This window comes from Poecilia reticulata, linkage group LG1 (genome assembly GCF_000633615.1).
Source record: "Poecilia reticulata strain Guanapo linkage group LG1, Guppy_female_1.0+MT, whole genome shotgun sequence".
NCBI classification, from domain to species: Eukaryota; Metazoa; Chordata; class Actinopteri; order Cyprinodontiformes; family Poeciliidae; genus Poecilia; species Poecilia reticulata.
In genome coordinates, this window is record NC_024331.1 from 19,839,398 (window position 1) to 19,855,393 (window position 15,996).

The following is a 15,996-nucleotide window of genomic DNA, read 5'->3' on the forward strand; positions in this document are numbered from 1 at the left end:
TCCTCTGACAAAAACATTAAGAAATGTAATTTCAGTCTCATTTCCATTAAAGTCACTGATCTTTAAGCTCCTTTTAAATCATTAAAGACATCCTTTCAGGATGTCTTTAACGTAATTTCACGTTCTTTCATCTGTAAAGTATGAAAAGGCTCCTGGTGACAGAGTGGTCGAGGCGAGTTCTTTACATCGTCAGATGAGTGTCAGGAATTTAAGTTTATATTTGTAATAATTAGAGGCTTTGCTTACTCTAAGTAGCAGAACAAAAACTACTGCACAAGTATTAACAGGTCAACAAATAAAACACTCTCATAACTCCTTTCCAGCAGATTTATTCAGTAACCAGAGACACATAAATGGATATAAATGCTGAAACTTTCTGCTGTTTTTTTTACTCAGAGAATAATCTATTGCAAATGTTGCTGAAATATTTGATTATTTTGATTAGTCTCTGCAGACAGTTTTCTTGACTCATTCAGAGCAGTTTCTGTGCTCAAAATGTTTGCTGATCTCCACAAGGCAGGAAACGTCTACAAAATGATATCATGTAGCAAACCAAAACCAGATGATAGCGTATCTGTAGTTGTTACAAAATCTTTGGGAAAGTTTGCAGAGTTTCAGCCGGAAGCTGCAGCAGCCATTACAGTCACCTCCAGTTATTGTAAAAGGTTTTTCTTAGATAAAATAGATAACATGCTGGGTGCGTGAACAAAACAGGCTGTGGTTTTTTTTTTAAGACGTGCTGCTCAAAAGCCTCTGTGGGGATGTCAGAGGTGCCAATTCAAATCACCTAACATCCCTTGTTTAGTTTTGCATTTCGATTTTGTACGTACGTTTGTTTGCATGTATGTATGTTTATCCTGCGTTCCTTGTTTTTGACTTTTTCTCGCTCTCAGTCTCTCTGGCCGTTTTCTGCTAAAATCGTATCCAGTACGTAAGCGGATTGACATTTGTCATGAATATTGCTACGGTGGTTCAGGAAACAAAATTGTCTCAAATTCTAAACACTAAAATTGTTGCAACACTGACCTTGTGTCACCTTTCATATTTACTGTGAAATGAAGTTTATAAGTGACTGCAGAGTGTTCTAAAATAATGTCACCAGCTGCAGCACGGATTAAATGTTAAACCACTCGACTAATTATCTTTTTTCCCCCCAAAGTAAATAATTAAATTCCTCATCATGCACACGTTACAATTTGAAGTAAGTGTAGCATGAATCAGCAGGTGTTTTTGAAGTGACAAATCTGAGGCCTTCTTCTAGCTTAGGTTCAATGTCGAGGTATTTTCATGCTTTTAATTGACTTGTTATTTAAAATGATTTTAACATTATAGTTGTTATGGTAACCACATATATTTTTTTAGTAAAAGTGCAGCAGACTGAGTGGAGCAGATCACAAACCGAAGCTGCAGAGAGCACAAGTGGCACGATGAAGGTGAACAGTAAAGAGGGTTCGATAAAGCTCAATGAGAGTCGAAAGAAAGGCTAGAAATAAAAGCTAAAAATATGACATTTTTTTGGGATGAATGGACTTTTTTCTCTACGGTTGTATTCTTGAAGTTTGAAGGGTATCAGAGAACAACGTCGGCAAGGCCCAAAATCTCCGACGTGGGAGGATTTATGTGTGTGTGTGTGTGTGTGTGAAAACACGTAAATCGGCAACAGAAATGTGCTGGAGGTTTACATTTTGCATGATACTAGTTTGAGAGATCAGTGCAGGTTTCATGTGTAAGGCGACCACAACCAGCTTTTCATCTCAGAAACATTTAAGTTCAAAAGAAAAGAAGAAAAAAAGCTGTAAAATGACACAAAGTAATCAATTTAAACAACTTGCAAACATAATTAATCACAAGTAAATTATATCTGTAATCTAATCCGACTAACCTTATAATTGAAGGAAATAACTGGTTGTCATGGTAACACCATGTATAACTAATTTGTCATTTCTATCGAGTCACGAGTCACAATTATATAAAAAGTCACCTGTTAAGTAGAAACATTTTAAACACGTTTTTTTGTGCTGCAGTATTTAATTTACTCTCAGCTTGTATAATTACATATGTCCTTGATGAAGATGTACACATAAATTACTAATTTTTCTCGAGAGTTTCTCCACCTCAGTGTCAATGTCTATTTTTTTATGAAGCGCTTTAAAAACAGGTATTTACTGTATCGAAGTAGAGTACAGTATTCATAAAACCACAGAATATAAACGTAAAGTAAAATAGATAGGACATTCACAGCTTTAAAAACCAACAGAAGAACTTTAAACTCAATCCGATAAGAGACTGGCAGCCAATACTGGGGTTACACGTCGCTCTCACTTCCAGCTTCCTGTTAAAGAGTTCAGCTGCTGCATTTTGAATCAGAGATCGTCTCTAGAGAAAGCATTGAGCGAGTGAACCATTGAGTCCACTTGCAGAGCTGAATAAGAACTCTGAATAAATATGACCTCAGCAGACCACTTGGTGTTTTACTGCACTCACAACTCAGCTTCACTAGGTTCACAATTGGCCAGCAACAAATTAAGATATAAATGACCTACAACTTGTAGCTAAACTGGCTAATAATGCCAAAAATCTAAGCATTGTTTGAAAAAAAAAAAAAGAATTGTATTGTGGCTAATTTGAACTTGAAGAAAAAGGATCTGTAGATCTCACAAAAGCAAAAACATACTGCGTTTGGCTTAGTTCTCAAATCTTAAGACAAGTCACAAAATGAGTCTACGATGAGATGCAGGAATACATTGTTGCTTGGCAACCTTTCGTGGTGAAAATGCCTCCATCCATTGTTCACTCTCACTTGTCCATGCAGGTCTGTGGAGGAACTGGTCTCCAGCCGTTATTGAGCATCAGACCCTGGACAGGTCACCAGTTCACCACAGAGGACCAACAACCACGCACACACACACACACACGCACGCCTAAGGTTTTTGGATGTGGGAGAAAGCTGAAGCTCCCAGGTGGAATATTGAAACCCAGGACTTTTTTCTGCAGGGTGTCAGAGCTACCATCCAACATGCCACCCAGTAACAATGAAGGAGGAAGATGATGTTGAAAGTAAACGATTTGCATTTCTCATGGGATAGTGTCTGTACTGTGCAGTGATCTCTTACCCACGAATAAAATATAATACAAATAATGGAAAGAAATACCAGGTTCAATTTCAAGTCTTTATTTGTAGCTTCATTTAACCATATTTAACCCATCATACAGCTACAACAACAAAACAAGTAGTTCATTCACAGGCTGACCCAACTTTGACTGAATCAGACATCTTACAGAACGGTTCATACCCGTTGGTCATTTCAGTTTGTATTCAAAACTAACTGAATTTTTTCAGATTTTACGTGATAGACTGACAAAAGTAGTGCTTACTGTAGATGGCAGAGGTACGGCTCTGCTGTGCTCTCCACCAATCTGCTCTTTATAGAAAGAGTGGAAAAAGAGAAATCCACTGGTAAAAGAAAGAACCAAGAAGACTAAAGTTTAGTCCTGTAGCAATTCAGTAAAAGTGTTGAAGATGTGACAAAATGTCACTTTTGTGCCACCTCATCCTATCCATACCATCCCCAGGTAACGCATCATGCTGCAAAGATTCTTTATCTCAAAGAAACATAAAAGCTAGTTGGAATAATCCATAAAAACAAGTCAGATTAAGATGCTGTAACAGATGGGACCGCGTTAATGCAGTCCTCTACCATCTCAAACAAAAAGTGATACGGGCCGCTGCGTCGGGCCACGTCGCGGGCCGTTTCCCCGCTGCTGCTGCGGAGCGCAGGCTTCAGGTTCCTCTTGGAGAGGAGGAACTCTAAAATGTGCGCCGTGTTCGGCTTGGAGGAGTTCGAGTGGGAGGCGGCCAAGTGCAGCGGTGTGAGGCCACCGTTGGTCTGGGCGTTAAGCTGGGCGCCGTGTTGCAGGAGGCAACTCGCCACGGCGACGTGGCTCCATCGGCAGGCGCTGTGCAGGGGCGTCCAGCCGTCGACCGTACGGTGATTTACCACGGAGCCGGCGGCCAGAAGAGTCTTCACGACTTCAACGTGGCCGCTGTACGCCGCACGGTGCAGCGGGGTGTAGCCGTCCTCGTCGCAGCAGTGCACCAGCAGAGGATCGGCAGCCAGCAAACGGAGGACGGTGGTGAGCTGGAGACAACACAGACAGAACAACATTATTACAAGGGCTGCTACTAAACGACTTTAAACATATTCTGATGACTAATGGGAAAAAATTAATTGGCACAGTCTGCCGATTTTTCATTTAGAGACACATTAAAAGGTAGATTACATTTTTAAAATACAGAAACAAACATGTTATTGCCTAAAATGCAAGACCACAGCATTGCTTTTGGTGAACGCTTTACCATTTGCAGAAAAAGATGCATCTTTAGATAAGTAACATACAGCTCTGGGAAAAAAAAAACCCCCAAAGAAACCAGATTTTATTCTATGAACTACTGACAACAAATGTATGCTCAGAAAGTCTGAGCATAAATTTGGTATTTATTTGCAGAAAGTAAGAAATAGTCAAAATCACAAAAAAGATGCAGAGCTTTCAGACCTCAAATAATGCAAAGAAAACAAGTTCATATTTATTTAGAAACAACAGCACTAATGTTTTACCATGAGGTTTTCAATAGGGTTCAGTGCACAGCTCTCGATTATTTTCCAGAGCTCCAACGTCAAAATTTGAGCAGATTGTTTCTTCTGCAGGTCTTAACATCAAAGGGCTAATCTGTAGACTATTCAAATCAGCAAAATGATGATTGATTAATTGATGATTTACTTATTTATTTTTTTACATAATTTAAATCAGGTGAAGCTAAAGCTGCGCGACTCCAGTTTTGAGTAGAACAGATTCATAGACAGGTTTTTGAGAGTCATTATGAGACTTTTACTTTTCCTGCCACAGTCCAAAGCATGACCATTAAGGAAATTAGTCTCTAAGGTTCAGCATGAGTGTGTTTCTGTGCGTCTCTGATGGACAGGTGACCTGTCCGGGGGTGTATCCCGCCTGTTACCCAACGACAGATGGAGATGGGTAGCAGCACCCCCCTCCCCTCTGCAGCCCTGAATACACAAGCGAGTGTAGATGATGGACGGAAGAATGAAAGTCTTATTCAACATTCATATCAAAGAAACTCTCCTTTGCCGCAGAGAATAAAACATTCGAATCTTTAAGTGATAATGAACTCATCATCAGTTCAATTATAATGGATCACATAAAGAGTCACTTTTTCCCTTTTAAAAAAGGTCTAGCGGCTTCGTCTGGAGTAAACCTGAGGGATTCAGGCAGGAGGAGAAGTCTGTCACCAAGGCTGCAGCTGTAATATCTGGCTAATGACCCTCCACCACAGGCAGGAAACCACGCTGCTGCTGTATCACTTCACAGCAACCGTCCACACTCGAGGAGAAGTGATTCAATGGTGCAAGTCAGATCCTTTTCATCTTCATTAATCAAAAAAAAAAAAAAAAAACGCCATGTAGTTCAGAATTCCCTGAAAATATGAATACCATCTATAGACAGAGTAAATTCACTCCGTTGCCTCTACTTATTTTTGACCTTGTGTAATTAGAAATCCTCTTCTTGAAAATTGCTCGCGGTGAGTCATCAGCCCAGCTTATCCAAATAACAGGCTTTGAAAAGAATAAGTCTTTGTGTTCTGATAGCAAGTTGGACTGCATTAGCATATTTTTCCTTTCAATATAAAAAAGGAAGGAGGTGTTGCTGTGAGCATTTTTTTTTTTAAGTCACATTATTTGGAACAGAAAATTGCCAGAAAAAATACTGTGCTTAGATAAATATCCTAGGAGGAATACCAGGAGATGGAGCTTTTTCCGAGGACATATAGAGAATAAAATCTGTCAATTTCAGCTAGGTCTAAACGCAAATAAATAAATAAATAAAACATTAATCTTCTTAGCGAACGCCACAGAGCCACGAGGTTGTAATGGCAAAACCATTCAGTGTGAACAGTTACTGAGCGAAGAAGACCATCTACCATTTTCTTTTTACTGTCATGTTTTTATAGGAAACAAAGTGATCACGGAGAGAGAGCGCCCAGAGCTTCGTTAAAAGAATCCGACCTGAGCCGGGTGTTAAGAGAACACCTTCCTGTGAACAAAACGATGCAATTTTTGTCACGCAACTACGTCAATGAGACCTGATTTTGACATTTTGGATAAAGTAAGGGAAAGCCTTAAGGCTGCAAGAGAGCGAGAGAAAGCAACACTTCATGTGTTACAGAGTAATTGCTGTGTCTGTCATGAAATGTGCTGGATATTTGCAGCGTATTGGAAAATTGCCATCTCCAGATGGCCAAAAACAACCAATCAGAGCCAGGAGAAAAGCGTTAGTGTTGTCAATCATGATGGCATTCGTGCCGCTAAATGTGCTAATGGTAAAGAAACAACTTATTGTTTCAGGAAAACAGCTTATTCGTCGTGCTAACTAGCCTGAGTATTCGTGGCAGGCTACGTTGTGGTGAACCAGCTGTAGTGTAGCAGAGAGGAAGGGGGACAAGAGATGTGAGGAGCACATACATGAGGATGATTGACAACTCTAAGACCTTAATCCTGGCTCTGATTGGTTGTTTAACTGAACAACCAATTAGAAATCCTCTTCTTGAAAATTGCTCGCGGTGAGTCATCAGCCCAGCTTATCCAAATAAGCTGGTTATTGTTGTGACATGTTATTGTCACAACAATAACATGTTGTGACATGTTATTGTCACAACATGGAGGCAGTTTTAACAAATATGTAAAAAACGTTTTTTTAAATAAAAGCTACATACTGCAGCTTTATCGAAGATGTAAACGCTGGGTTACACTAATTGCTCTTCCAATAGCAGCAAAACATGTGATACTTTACACACCATATTAAACTTTGACAGAGAATCCCAGTGGAAATCATTGTAGTTTAATGTTCTTTGTTCTTTGTTCAGTTAAAATGGGGTTGAAGGGATGAAGGTCTTTCCACCTTCTCTGCCTTGTTAAGAATTGCTAACAAATGTCAAACTGTGTTGCAAGAATTTCTGTCCACAGTGTGATAGAATCTGTAATAGTTTTCCATCTGGACACCACTGGGTACTAAACCTCCACTGTACCAAATCACAGTGTGGAAAGAAAATAGTCAAAGTACAGACCAAGATAATTATAGCGCGGAGCAGACAGTTCACTACTTGCACACAAAAAGGAGACTCGGCTAACAGAACTGACCCAAAAGAAAATGGGCCATTCATATTAATACCTGGCCATTTTTAAATATTCAAGGATAATAATTACTGTCCTAATCCATGCACTGTGGCCATCAACAACTGTGCTCAGCAAAAATTGCTACATAACAGTTAAATAATGTGCTTTGAAGACACTAAACCTATTTTTAGCGGTCCAAGCCCACAAAGTGGGCCAGACAGGTCCCACTTTATCAAGTCAAATTTTCTGCATAGCACATTTCAGCAGTTCAAAGTGCTTTACATCATAAAACAACCAATAAACATTACATTATCGATCCACATTACATTTCTTATAAGTAGGTACAGTCTTCCACTGATCAGTGGCTCAATTTCATAATTATTTTGCTTAAAATACAATATATGGAAAGCCAATGACAGACTTAATTTGATGGCAATGATCTGATGATAAACATTATGTGACGGCAAAACAAAGTACGTATGCCACTTTAAACCCATTAATTTCCACTATTACTATTATTATTGCTATTATGAAAAAAACTCAACAGGGGAAACGTGGATCAAAGTTTACAAATTCTGAACATCACATCAAATTTTGCAGGATGAAAGTTTAACTTGCAAAACTGAAAAAAAAAATTTCCTTATTAAACAACATTTCTCTGCCTATCAGGCAGAACTGGATGCTATGAAGATAAAAGGACAGGATTTAAATTAGTAGCCATTACTTCCCTCTCCCCGTTGTTTTTGTGGCGGCGAATCAGCATTTATTCTAACAGAGTCTTGCACCGTCAGGCCAATTTGTGCTTCATGTATGTGAATCTCAAGTCTGTGCACGTCCCGGAGACTGACTCTGCATGTCTGTGATTACCTCTCAAATGTATGTGGTGCAGAATCTGTTCCATTTTTTTTTAATTTTTTTTTTTACAGTTTTTAGCACCTTCAGAACAGACTGGTTAGACTGATGGAAGACTAGAAAGAGCCATAAGAAAATCTGACTTGTGACAAGTTGCTGTACTTGTCTGATTACTCTAAAAGCAGGAAGGAAAGGAGGAAAAGAGGAACGAGTTGTTCAGGATGAAGAAGGGTGGCTAAAAGAACAGCTTTGAATGCCGCTATTAAAGAGAGAGAGCGAGGAAAACAGAAAATTGATCGTCTTGCCACGATGACAACACTGAGAAAATTGCAGCAGCATTTAAACTGTGTGAAACGTTAAGGCAATGCAGCAGCAAGACCAAATCAGATGCATCTCAGCACTTTGATGGATTTAGAGATGAAGCTGAAAAACTGGTCAAATCTGGTTTTTAAAAGCCATGTTTTTCTTTTTCTTGAATGAGATAAAGTCACTTTACCTCAAAATGTGATACCTACTGTCAAAGAAAAGCTTTCAGCACAATTGTCATATCACAAGTTTCTAGAACGAACGGATTTCTAGGGTTTGGTGATGATGACGTAAAGCGAAGTCTTGTATCATCTCAAAAAGTTGTTTGAATCTTAACAAGTGCCTTTTTCACGATGTAGACAAAATGAAATTGACCAAAATATCTGTACAAACAGAACAGATGGCTGCAAAAAAAAAAACAGAGCGAAAACATGATAGGCTGAATTATCCGCCAGTCTGATGGGGGAGACAGTCTACGATATTTGGGTTAGATTTTTGGGATGAGGAAAAGGGAGTCTCTGTCTCCGCCTACCCTGCAGATGGCGGTTGGATGGCCATTCTAGAACAATTTCTACTTTCCCTTCCTTCAATAAAGGAGCAGCAATTTTGTACTAATCTTTTCCCATCTCCACTTTGTTTTCCTTCATTAAACAATGTTACCATGGGATCCTGCAAGTCTTTTTGTAAATTAGAGATTACATTTAAATAGTTTGCATCTTGTTAAAATTACATAGTGATACATCTGGCAGTAAATTAGGGAGCAAGAGGGTGTAAAAGCAAAACATTTTAACCGTTTTGTTCTAAACAAAGATGGCAGTAATCACTAATTAACTTAGAATGTACAAAATACTCAGCAAACTTAAATATCAAATGGATAAAGCAGCAAGCTTTAGAGAACTGCAGGGTTTCCCCCAGTGTATTATAGGCCTGGCGGCCCGCCATGCTTTACTAGCGCCACCGCCAGGCTAAGCCTTTGTTTATCTTTTTTTTTTTTTTAGGAAAATAAAACAAAAAAAAAACTGTCTTTTTTTTTTAAAGCCGGATTGCAAGTGTTTCTGTTGCTCCGAGCGTTTCACTATCAGAGCAGATTTATTCCTAAAAGATATGTTTATAGAAGTTATGTTTATAGTTTATGCATAAAGCCGGACCAATCACACCGCTGGGCCTCTGCGCGTTGCCTCGCGCGCTGCAGCAGCTGTATGTCTAAAGTTAACCTCAGCGCGGACCTCGCTCCTCCTTTCACCCGAACTGGACACAGGCTGACCGCTATGGATATTTCCATCAACCCCCTGTGAGGAATTATGATTAGTTGTGAGGAGGTTATTGATTAAGGTAAGAGTTTAAACCCACCGCGTTAGCTCTGGTTGCGCAGCTCTACCTGAACCGCAGGAATAACTTGTAGTCGCGCTTTCAGAGGAGCTTTGAGAATGATGTATATTTGTGAACAAAACATTATGCGGCGTTTACATCTCAACACGCTGCCCAGCGTTTGGCCCTGTAAAGTTTAGGTCTGTGTTCGCGGTTAGCCGGTGCGTTCGTGGTTAACGACCCACTGCTAATCACTCATCGTGCTATTTTAACCCGTTGAGGAGCTTTCGCGCTCTCCTCGCAGTCACTCATCACGCTGATTTTATATTATTACTAGTATTATTTTTCCGGCTACACTAAGCACCAAACCGTATCAAATGTTTTGATACGGTTTAGACAGAGTTACTGCGCGCGGCCACCGGACATCTGAAAAACTCGTCCAGAAACTCGACCAACCAAAATAGTTTGTGTCCCCTTGTTAAAAACTCAACCGACACGAAATGAAAGAAATACTAAAGCCACATTAGCAGCATTGAATTAAATCTCCCATTTGTTGCGCATCTCTGCGCAGTGCAGCGGATTACCACATCATGCAGGGCTGGTCCAAGGGTGTATGAGGCCTGGAGCAGAATCTGACTTAGGGGCCCCTTTTGTTGCTAAAAACATCAGCACCTCTAACAGCTTCTGTGTTAGATTTAGTGACATCTAGGACAGGGGGAGTAGTTTAACTGTCAAACCTAAAAAGCAATAAATTATAACGGCAGTTTACTAATTTGTATTTGTGAACAAACTGAGCTGAAACTCAAAGATTAAGCTCAGCATCAGATTGTAGCTATGGTAACAAACCAATCTGACTATGAATATTGTTCTTTGAACTTCTACAAAGTAAACTTGCCAGCTCCTTAAAATCTTACATATAAATGTTAAATAATTTAAAGTCTTTTAATTTATATATGCTGAAACCATTATGTCAGATTTAGCAGCAATGATAATCTCAATAAACAAATGCTACATTTATATATCTGTGGTCTATGTTAAAATATTAGCATTTATGGGGCTCCTGAAGCTCTGGGGGACCTGATGGAGCCGCTGACTTAATTTGGATTTAACAGAAGTGGACATAATTGATATTTATTTTAATTGTATTTTAAGACTAGTTGTGGGTTTATATAGCAGTTCACTGACAATGTTTTCCCATAACATATAATTACCCAGTGATATTTTTTGTTTTATTGTTTACTTAACATCTTTTAATACAAAAACACAGTGGACCGCCTCGGCGCCCTGACCACTGGGCTTAGTAAGTTTTCTGGGGGAAACCCTGGAACTACATTCTATGTTTTTGCAAATGATGTTTCGGCAGATTTAAAAGTTTGAGTGAAATTTGTTTGCAGCTGCATTAGATAACCGTTTTCTCAGTAAAACAAATTGAGGGTTTTTTCCTCACATATTTCAGTCACCGACATGATATTCAGACTCGAGCATGCAGACGTGAGGAAAACATCTCATTAAAGAAACCTAACTAACTGACAACAGTTTGCTCAAAAGAAAAGCAGCAGCAACTTGAACAAACTAAAGGAAGTTTCCCAGAAACAACATCGTAGGAACAAACAAATGATCATTCTCACTTCGTCTCCGTGCCGCATTCATCTGACCTCTCTGCCGTCTTTCTGAATCAACTTCCTCACCTTGTTTCATGAATCTGAATCTAGGAAGATAGCAATGAGTTTATAAAGGCACATAACTGCAGGCTGAGCCATCTTAACATACCAAGTTTCATTAAAAAAAAAAAAAGTCCCAAGAGTTTGCTAAATACTCAAACACCTGCAACCACAATCTTTATTTTATCAGGGTTTAATGTGCTGAACTAAAATGACAAGTGCACAGAAATATTTTACAACCAGAGAGCCTGAATAATTAGATCATATTTGATCCAGTCCAAGCGGTTCTGTCCTATATGGATTCAGACAAAGATGGCGTGACAAGACTGGATGCAAAATATCGTTCAGTCCTGTGAGGCAAATTCAGACCTTTCTACTAGAACACCTCTAACAATCAAATACAACTAATTGCCCTCAGAGGTCAATTAGTTGACTTCTGAGGGCAATTAGAGCTGATAATTTAATACAGCTGCTATTTAAAGGTTAAATGAGTAAGGTTACGAAGAGCAAGTATCGCAACAGGCAAGTCGAGGAGAATCTTGTGGAGAAGTCTAAAGCAGGATCTGTTTAGAGAACAACAATATCTCAAGCTTCAAACAGAGCTCTGTTCAATTTGTCATCAAAATATTTAAGAGCATTCCCATTTGTTCTTCCATTTTGGAAAGAAAACATCTCTGTCTTTAGATGTGTAATGTTGGTAGAAACCTTCTCCAGAAAACTTTCTGCTGTAGTTGAAAACTTTTTGGGTATACTTTGGCAAAAAATATTTGGAAAAATAAGTATTAAGTGTTTTCCCTTCCGACTGGTTTATGACCCAAAATACCAAATAAAACATATTTGGTGGAAGTTAATGCGGGGGATATGCATGTGTGGGTATTTATTATTTTGCCTCAACACTGACTTTGGAGTGTCCATTCCCCCCCCAATCTTTTCTTATTTATAAAATAAACAGAGAAGCCTGTTAAGAGTCATCCACAGAGCTGTTCAGGAGAGTTCATGATGATGTGGATAACAAGACCAGAAATGCAACACTATGGAAACAAAAATAACGACCTGCACAGACTGACCTTAAAGCAATTATTTCAAGCCCTTGTCAAAGTGTGACCCTTGCTTGCCGGCACTTACGCGGTTATTCTCTGCTGCCCAGAGAACGAGCTCCTTCGGGTTGTCTTTGAGTGCGTCCTCCTTTTCCTGATACCACTCCTCGCTGTGCGTCTCCTCGTCCACGTCCTCCTCCTCGTCCTTGCTCGCCGTCCAGGAACTCGTGGGCCCTCTGGGGATCAGGTGTCCGTGGGTGTCGAGCAGCTCGAGCTGGTTGAAATCTTCTGGAAACTCCATTCCACACAGAGTTTGTTGACACACTAAAAGAGATGAATTCAGGATGACTTGAGTAACTGAAGGAAAACCTTGAGTCAAACCTCCGATTACAATGTTCAGCAACTAACATCTTTAATGATCATATTCGTCATTAAAGATTGGTCGTGATGCCGAGCTGAATTTTGCAGAGATTAATTCACATTTTCTTCCTTTTTAATTTGTGCAAATATTACATAAACAATCGTACATGACGATAATATTGCATAAAATATTGAACCAATGACAAATCTCCCCCTGCAGAGGAAAGAAGCCTGAAACTTTACTGTCCAGAGGAGTGTTTTGGTTAAAGATGTATTTATCAAACCCAGAACAAAAGCAAAAGACCTTGCTGCCTGAAGCTTTAGAGAAAGTCATAATCCACAGTGAAACAACTGCGGTAGCAGTGAATAGCAGAGAAGAAGCCATCGTTCCAAAAGCAACATAAAAAGTAAAGTAAAGTCTATGGACCTTTTGTTTTCCATTTCAGCTTATTTCTGTAGAATGAATATTGAAACGGTGTGAAGCCTCGAGTCTAATTCGTCTAAACAAGCAAATACCTTTTAAGGACCTGATTATTCAGTATGTCCTGCAATTTAAAGGCAACACATCATTTACATAGTTTTGTTCCCATAACTGTGTATAATACGGTTGTTGCATATCAACTGTTTTGCCATTTTCAAGCTTGAGAGTATAAAAATCAATATATGATCTTCCTGGTTTGTAAATTTGTCAAACCTCTATGGTCAAAAAGTGCATTGGCTGGAAGTAACAGTAAGCCTGTTGTAATAAGCAATAAATCAATTAATCGCATGGCAAATTGAAATGAGCTCCATAGTTTCCAGTAGAACAATAATCGTTAAAAAGTTAGCATTTTGAGAAATGCTGCAAACACCCAGTACGACATAGATAGTTAGCAATTCATTTATTTTTACAAAAGTGGCACTTTCGCCGGTTTCCCTCTCTAAGCTCAATGATTACTTTGATAACAGTTTTGGTTACAGAGACTCGTACGTTAAAATTCGTATCAGAAATGAGTTCAAGTCTCACATATGATCAATAGAAACACTGTAAAGTGTAAGAAAACAACAACGCTCTCCCCTGCTGAAATAAAAGCTAATTAGGCTAACATTAGCCGCAGTTTATTCTCGTTGTGGACTAAAACAAGCTGAAAAAACTCCAAGCAAAAACATTGTCGCTTCACGTAACAGATTTTATTACCGCTAAACCAAACAACGTAGCTAAAACCAAAGTCTTCTGCCACGGACACAAAATAGCAAATCTTTCAAACTTACCTTGATGCTTAATTTCGCCTACAACATCTCACAATCGGCTTTTAAAGACACAGAAAATTAAGTCTTTTACCCTGAGAAGGCAAATGAAAAGGCACATGGGATGTGTAGTTCCTTGCAAGCATGAAGAATTGAGCGTTCGGGAAGAAGAACAGCATTACCCATAAGCCTCCACTGCTTTCATACTTCTTCGCTGATTTAATTTCTAGTAGTTTAGTTCAGACGCTTCTTGCTTCTGGCCCTTATTGGTGTGGCCTCAGTCGAAAATGTCCCAGAAAACATGGTGTTAGGATAAAATCTCTCAGTGAAAACGGTTTTAGACGAAAAGATCTCAGAAATAAAAGCGTAATAAAAAAACGACCTCATACAAAAAAGATCTAAAAATTCGTAGAGAAAACGGCCTTGGTGTGACATCTGGCTTTGTTCTAACTTGTGAGGATGTTTTCCTGAAATCGGAGGATGTCCTAAAATGTGTAATGACAGAACTTTTCTTGTCTGACAGTTTCTTCTGTGGTTTGGTCTCCTAAAAAAAACAACTAAAAAAACGACATACCATGATTTCCGGACGTGAGCATGATCTAATTTCCCTAGAGGACTTTTTTTCATACTTTAAAATTATAAACTGTATTTACAATGATGTAAAAAGAGGAGTGCATGGGTTCAAACGGGGGGGGGTATGAACTGGGGTCGTTTTGATGCTGGTCATTTCGCCCTGTATGACTACTTCTTTTGTGGTTTGGTTGTTTCAAATTCAAATTTTGGAGGTATAAAATGAAGTATTCTGCCACAGAACGTGCTGTGTCTATTAGCAGCAGCAAGAAACATGAAGTGGTATCAGTAATGGCTGGGGGAAGGCATAACTAGATGAAGATTTATGAAACACCAAAGTTTCCGTACAACTGGTTCACTCCGACGTCATTTGCTCTAGTGTGCCATCCAGTGGACAGTACGTGTACAGGAAGGAATTTGTGATGGTATTTTAAGCTTTTAATTTGACCTGCTTGAATGGAATGATAACGCCAATGACCAAATAACTAGGCACATAATGTAGTTTTCTGATAGTTTGTTGCCATGGGATTGATGGGAAACGTTAAAGGGCTGTGACGTGGAAGTGTTTTTGTCTATTTTTGTGTTGGCTTACATTGCAAGAGACACAAGTTTTGATCTTAAAAGCCTTTTGAGTTTAGCCTGTAGTGGTTTGAAAAGTTTTCCTCCTGACATCTTTGCCCTCAAATTGATATTTTCATAGACTAGATGGGTTTTCAAATGACTGACTTTTAGTCTTGTTTTTTTATATATATATATCTTTTAAGGACCTGGAGATTATCTAAGATTTTGCTGTGATTTTAGATAATCCTCACCCATAAAAATAGCATAGGGGTTACTAGGTGTCGAAAATGCTTCCTGCAATACTGAAAAGCACCACATTTATTGAATGGATGCACTCATGTCTGTCTGTTTTTTCTTTTTTTCTTTTTAGAAAACATTACTTGTTTCATTTTTCTCAGCTGCTTATGCTCGCTAACCAAATGTATAACATCCTTCAATTGTGCTCAGACACCGCACAAAAACAATAGCTTTAAGTCAATGGTTGTCAAACCATGTTGGTACAAAATATGTCCCTTAATGGTGGGTACATAGTGATGGACTTCCTGTAGGAATTACTCATAAGTGAACGGCTCTGTCTTGTGTTTGAATCAATCGGGCTAAAATACCAAACAAAGCATGCTTGCGATCCGAAGCAGAGAACTCTTATTATCCGACACCAGCTGAAGAATGACTCAAGACAGAAAAGAAAAAATATATGAGTAGTGAAGAGGACAGAAATGAACAAAACAGACATTTTTTTCCCACATGAAGTTCTTAAAACTGAATCACGTTGCATGAGTTAGATGAGTAAAACTGCAAGGTGACATTTATCTCATGAGAGCTCTTTAGTGACTCATCTTATAGAAATCTCAGGATCTGTTTTCAACGCCTTATGAGCACAGGATGTTGATATGATAAAACAGAGGCAAGCATTAAGATGAAAAAGAC

The 15,996-nt window shown here is 38.9% G+C and overlaps 1 protein-coding gene across 1 annotated transcript; it reads right to left on the reverse strand.

Annotated features, from left to right (window-relative positions):
* Positions 1-3,151: 3,151 nt before the first annotated feature.
* ankrd49 (ankyrin repeat domain 49) lies at positions 3,152-14,052 on the reverse strand. Its single transcript, XM_008413408.1, has 3 exons — positions 13,963-14,052; positions 12,440-12,675; positions 3,152-4,139 (listed from the first exon to the last, which is right to left on the reverse strand). The coding sequence occupies exons 2-3, from the start codon at positions 12,650-12,652 to the stop codon at positions 3,654-3,656; spliced, it is 699 nt and encodes a 232-aa protein (XP_008411630.1). The 5' UTR covers positions 12,653-12,675; positions 13,963-14,052; the 3' UTR covers positions 3,152-3,653.
* Positions 14,053-15,996: the final 1,944 nt, after the last annotated feature.